Source organism: Protobothrops mucrosquamatus, unplaced genomic scaffold (assembly GCF_001527695.2).
Source record: "Protobothrops mucrosquamatus isolate PMUCROS unplaced genomic scaffold, P.Mucros_1.0 scaffold2474, whole genome shotgun sequence".
Lineage (NCBI taxonomy): Eukaryota > Metazoa > Chordata > Lepidosauria > Squamata > Viperidae > Protobothrops > Protobothrops mucrosquamatus.
The window spans coordinates 297921-304379 of NW_015388544.1; the positions used below are offsets into that span (position 1 = coordinate 297921).

At 35.4% G+C, this 6459-nt stretch overlaps 1 protein-coding gene across 1 annotated transcript in view; it reads left to right on the forward strand.

Annotated features, from left to right (window-relative positions):
* LOC107295750 (cytosolic phospholipase A2 zeta-like) overlaps positions 1-5993 on the forward strand; it is a gene marked incomplete at its 3' end in the record, with an annotated part of 17019 nt that extends 11026 nt beyond the window's left edge. The window contains exons 11-14 of the mRNA XM_015825072.1: positions 1572-1794; positions 3339-3453; positions 3746-3883; positions 5886-5993. Of these exons, the coding sequence (XP_015680558.1) occupies positions 1572-1794; positions 3339-3453; positions 3746-3883; positions 5886-5993 (584 nt within the window). The remainder of the gene's footprint in view (positions 1-1571; positions 1795-3338; positions 3454-3745; positions 3884-5885) is intronic.
* Positions 5994-6459: the final 466 nt, after the last annotated feature.

Below are 6459 nucleotides of genomic sequence, written 5' to 3' on the forward strand. Positions count from 1 at the left end.
CAGGCAGGACTGGCCTAGGGGGTATTTTAATTGGTTTTAACAAAATTTTAATAGAGCGGCCAATTCAAATATTTATTTTTAATTATTTTAGATTTGTATTTGGTATTTATGTGGGATTGTTTTAAACTGGCTGTAAGCCGCCCTGAGTCCTCCGGGAGAAGGGCGGGGTATAAATGAAATAAATAAATAAATAAATGACATAGTCTGTTCAACATGTATCTGGCAAGTGTGAACAGAATAAGGTTGAACTTAGCAAGAATACTGCTGAGATGTACAACACCAAAATAGAGTGAGGAAGGGCCCTCTTTGAACAGAGGTTATAACTGCATGCAGAAACAAATCCTCTCTTAATCACTTTATAAGACCTTGGTAAGATCGCACTTGGAATATTGCATCCAGTTTTGGTTGCCACGATATGAAAAAGATGTTAAAACTCTAAAAAGAGTGCAGAGAAGAACAAAGATCATCAGGGGACTAGAGGCTAAAACCTATGAAGAACGGTTGCAGGAATTAAGCATGGCTAGTCTAGTGAAGCAAAGGGCCAGGGGTGACATGATAGCAGTGTTCCAATATCTAAGGGGCTGCCACAAAAAAGAGGGGGTCACCCTATTTTCCAAAGCACTAGAAGGCAAGACAAGAAGCAATGGATGGAAACTAATCAAGGACAGAATCAACATAGAACTTAAGGAGAAATTTCCTGATAGACAGAACAATTAATCAGTGGAACAACTTGCCTCCAGAAATTGTGGGTGCTCCAACACTGGAGATTTTTAAGAAGAGATTGGACAAACATTTATCTGAAATGTTATAGTGTTTCCTGCTGGAGCAGGAGGATGGACTAGAAGACTTCCAAGGTCCCTTCCAACTTTGTTATTCTTTTATTTTGTTAAGTGAGCCATGTGGGTAGGCTTAATCTATGAAGATTTTTATATGGAATTACAATACAATTGTAATTAATGGGGGAAAAAACTGCAATTCTGGGAGGCCTCTTTAAACTGTGAGATTTAGGCAGTGTTTCTCAACCTTGGCAAGTTTAAAATGTATGAATTTCAACTCCCAGAATCCCCAGCAAGCATGATCCCTAAATCTGCTTTTATTTTTGAGGTATGTGACAGAGGAACCATAATAAATAGTCCAACTGACCATGAAGTTGTATTTGGTAATTTCACGTGGTTTGTATAGTACTGGAAGAAAGAGTTTAAAATATAAACTATACAGAGAAAACAATTATTTTGTTCCTCTCTAGAATTTAGTGAGAATATTTCATTGAAAAAAAACTTTTTATCATAGTAGGTTTAAACCACACTCCTTACTATTACAATGGCTTAAATGAGCTTAGAATTTATCCTAACCCAATTCTTTTCCTAATATATTTCTCTTTTTTGCAGTATAGCACTAAAATCAGAGATGCAGTATTTGACCTTACTCCAGTCATAATGGAATATGTTTTCCAAGAGAAACTATGCCTGACATCCAGGCAATTGACTTACTGCCTATTAAATATTGGAATTATTTGTAGATATTCCATGTCTTATTTTTTTTACTGATATTCAAAATTATGATTTTGGTAGGTCTATGTCCATGCTCTACAAAGATGCTTACTGGTCCCAAAGAAATCTCCAGCATACAATTGACAATGCTCAGAAAATTGTAACAAGTGGAAAAGTTGGGGCATTTTCTGCTGAACAACTAGCATATTATTTTCAGGAGTTAATTGCCTGGGAGAAAACAGGAAGGAAAGCTACCCTTGTGGATTTATGGGGCCTGATCATAGAGTACATCCTAAACAACAAGGTAAAAATTTGAATCCTATAATTTGTGAAAGAAGAATTACAATATTATGAGGTAGCTTGTTTCTAACTTTAAGACTAGAAATAAATGCAATACTTCAGTAATAACTAAAATGTTTTATTACTAAGAGAGAACCAATTTGATGTAGTTGTGGTAGTTGGTGATAGTGGTGTAGTGATTAAGAACAGCAGGATAAAACAAGGAGATGTGAATTCTAATCCTGCCTTAGGCACAAAACCAGCTGGGTGATTTTGAATCTCTCTCTCTCTCTCTCTCTCTCTCTCTCTCTCTCTCTCTCTCTCTCTCTCTCTCTCTCTCTCTCTCCTCTCTCTCTCTTTCTCTCTCTCTCTCTTTCCCCTCTCTCTCCCTCTCTTTCTCTCTCTCTCTTTCCTCTCTCCCCCTCTCTCCTCTTCCTCTCTCTCTCTCCCTCCCTCTCTTTTTTCTCTCTCTCCCTCTCTCCCTTTCTCTTTCCTCTCCCTCTGTTTTTCACTCTTTCTCTCTTTCTCTCTCTCTCTTTCTCTCTCTGTCCTCTCTCTCTCTCTCTTTCTCTTTCCTCTCCCTCTGTTTTTCACTCTCTCTCTCTCTCTCTCTCTCTCTCTCTCTCTCTCTATCTATCTATCTATCTATCTATCTATCTATCTATCTCTATCTCTATCTCTATCTCTCTCTCAGAGGCAATGGCAAACCACTTCTGAAAATCTTACCAAGAAACTGCCTGAACCAGTCCAGGTAGCTGGCAGATGTCACTAATGACTCAAAGGCACTATAGATTAAAAAAAATACTAAAGTATTATTATAAATAGAATAAATATAATGGTTATAATTTCTTGATTGAATAATACTTTTTGAATATGTCCCAAGTTGCAGAGAAAACAAATGAAAGTATGTCATTGTGTATTGCTTAATAGGATGATGTTGAAAGTTTAATGTTATAGTATTAATCCTGTATGGGATTGATGGACTAATTATGTGATGTTTGAAGGTTATGATGGCTGAGAACACATTAGCTTTCCAATGAACTAAATGACCAAAATATGAACAGTATTTATTTTCTATAAGAATGGTACATCTTAGATATTAGTGGGAATTGCTGTTAAAGATGAAGGAGATGTAAATGTAGGTAATTTAAATGGGCAGAACTATTGATTAACTTTTAGTGTGGTAAACATGATTCTTAATATTTAACAAAAATTTGAGTTTGTTTTATGAGTACTTACTTATTCATTTCTAGCCAGGTGCTATTATTCATTCTTAGCATCCCCGAATGCAGTATTTCTCAACTTTGGCAACTTTAAGATGAGGACTTCAGTTCCCAGAATTATCCAGCTGGTATGCTGGCTGGGGAATTCTGGAAATTGAAGTCCACTCAATTTAAACTTGCCAATGTTGAGAAACACTACCCTAATGTGTTGAACTGAAACTTCTGTAATTATCAGAAGGCAGCCAGACTGAGGAAAGTATAGCAGAGTATAATGCTGTTAAGAATTTCACTTGCAAAACTTAAGTGTATATCAACTGACTGTAATGTTTTACTTTATTGTACCCAGAAGGACCCAACAAAGCTATCTGACCAACAGAAAGCAGTCATAAAGGGACAAAATCCCTATCCTATTTATGCAGCTCAAAATGTGAGGATGAATATTAAAACCAGTGAATTTACAGGTAAGAGGATTGGATTGAAACTGGATTGCAAGGTAGCTAAAATCAAATGCAGTCTGAAACCACGCAAAGTTAATTTTTCTCCATTCTGGATAAAGCAAAGGTGGAAATGAAGTCAGAGGCAAAAAGATATTCTCTAAGTTTTTGCTTTGGGGAAAATGGGAAGTGGGAGTACATCAAGTTGAGCTCCTGAACAAAAGGTGGGTATAAATCTAAGAAAGGTATATATGGTCTCGGCGAAGAAAATAGTAATGTGACTAAGAACTTTTAGAGCTAATGTTCTTTCTTTCCTTAGAATGGGTTGAATATACACCCTATGAATTTGGTATTCATAAATATGGGGCTTTTATACGCATGGAAGACTATGGCAGTAAATTTTTCATGGGACTATTGCTTGAGAAACATGAAGAGCCCAGAATCTGTTTCCTCCAAGGTAAGGTCATAAACTGGTGATGAGGTGGTTATTATTATTATTTTTACTAACCAACTGAATTTTTTTTTACCCATGTAACATTTTGTTTATAGGGATTATATTTATTGTAAATTGTTTAAATTTATTGTAAACTGTTTTAATTTGCTGTTTCTCTACTTTGAGGTTTTTTATTAATAAAAATGGGCTAGACATCTTATAAATGGGGACAGATGGAGGCAAATCCAATCAAGTGGCTGATTTGCTTGTGTGGTTGCTGCCATGGAGGGCATTTTAATGGGTTCTTATTAGATGGTGGATTTTTTAAATTTTGTAAGTTGCCTGGAATCACCTATGTGGGAGTTAGGCAGCTGTATAAATTAGTTCAATAAATAAAAGAAATAAATAAAGTGATTTTTGGATAAAGTCCTCTATGAAAGGACACAAATTCTGCATTCCTTAGCCCCCCACTCTTCTCTTAAATCAAACTCACCAGCACTGGTCTTCATCACTGTTGATTTAGAAATCCAGAGTGCATGCTATGATCACCATATCCAATAAGTGGGTTAAAAAAAATGTCTCTCAATTGTTAGTCTATAATTTTCACAAATTTATTACTTTATAGCTAAGCCTCTGATGCAAAGTGTTATTCCAATACACTGTTATTAAGTGCAGTGAAATTGTGCAGTCAAGATATACCTGATCCACTTCTTTATTTCAAATAATGCTTGTTTTGCTTTTCATTGTGAGTTTGGCTGCTTGGCAATTGGATAACTGATTCAATTCAGTTATCTGAGAATGATTCTATTTTGAAGAGTATTGTATGGCATGGCTATAACTGTTTTGTCCCTATTACCATTTTTGATCCTGTCATCTGAACTCAAATGTCAAGGAGTGTAAACCCTACATATTCCACAATAAGAAAACTCACACCAGGTATTAATGAATCAAAGCAAATCTTCTTAATTTGCTTCATCCTGTGCCTTACAGTTTGACCATTGACTTTGTTTGTCAGAAGGTCGCAAAAGGTGATCACATGACCCCAGGACACTGCAACCATCATAGATATGAATCAGTTGCCAAGCATGCAAACTTTGATAATGTAACCATGGGGATGCTGTAATGGTAATAAGTGTGAAAAATGGTCATAAGTCAATTTTTCAGTGCCATTGTAACTTTGAATATGTCACTAAATGAATGGCTATAAGTCGAGGACTACCTACAGTAGTGGCCAAAATTGTGGAAACCTTTTGGGAAAAGTGTATTTTTGAGCTTTGATGGCTAATAACACCCCTTTTTTGGAGTAGTATCATAAAATTATATATCATTGGAAAGATAATTTAATAAAAAATGTAATGCAACAAAGTTTGTTCAATTATCTGTACTGTATTCTATGAAACGTTATAGCCAAATAACCAGAAAAAGGACAACTTGCTTAAGTTGATATCAGGTAGCTTTCCTTCATCTGATTGTAGCCAATGAGCATAAGTGTTTAGAGAGCTAATCAGGTGTCATCTTGTTTTGGCAATGAGCCAATCAGATCACAGTAGGATTCAGTTATTGATGTCATGTATTGAAGCTGAGAGGAGGACATTTGTCAGGGTATTTTTTTTCCTTTCATTTAGTGAGCTTGTAAAACATAATAAAATTAAAGTAATGGTGCAAAGAGTTGACTGGTTGCCCAAAAAGTGTAAAATAGTATTATTAAGTGAACAAGGCTACAGTTATAAAGAAATTAGAAGAAAAATAGGTGGAAACTTAACCAAAGGTGGCATTTCTACTGTACACTTTTCCCAAAAGGTTTCCACAATTTTGGCCACTACTGTATATAGTAGTTGGATCTTGGTATCATTACTGTGAATCAACCTTTGCTGCTTCTTGACTTCACTGATAGTAGTGTGTAGGGATGAGAAAATGCACAAACTGATAATAATAGCGATCCATAAATGATGCTCAGCTGAATCCTCAGAAAGTAGTACCAGTCTGTAATGATTTGAAAAATCTCTTTGCTTCACTTCTATTGCAGGAATTTGGGCCAGCGCCTTTGCAGGCAATATAGATGACATGTGGGAAGATGCAGAGATTTCTCAGCTGAAATTCACAGAATCTGTGAAAGATGCCATCAGAATTGTAGGTAAAGGATATTATTTTCAGCATTTTTTTTAAAAAAAATATGTCTGTGAAGCATTTTCCTACTTAGGATTTCTCTCTTTTTACTGACCAAAAAGATACTGCCTGTTGCAATTATTATTTGCTGTTACAAGCTTCTTTCCTTTGTTTATATAATATACAATGGAAGCTGTTCCTGTAAACATTTGGGGTTTGTTCCTACCACAGTCAAAAATTGCTCAGGATAAAAGTCCTTTATTCAAAATATACTGGAAAATGGATCTCTAGGACTATTCTAAATAACATTAGAACTAAGAGTATGCATTACAAAATGCATTACAATACTGGAATATTTAAAAAAGCATTTATAGAAACTGCTTGCATAAAGCCAATATTTTGCGTTCCAGAAATAATCCAATATTTACTGACATTTAACTTGTTTAATCTAAGGGGTGCACATTTTCTAACAGGTCAATGTGATTCTATGATTT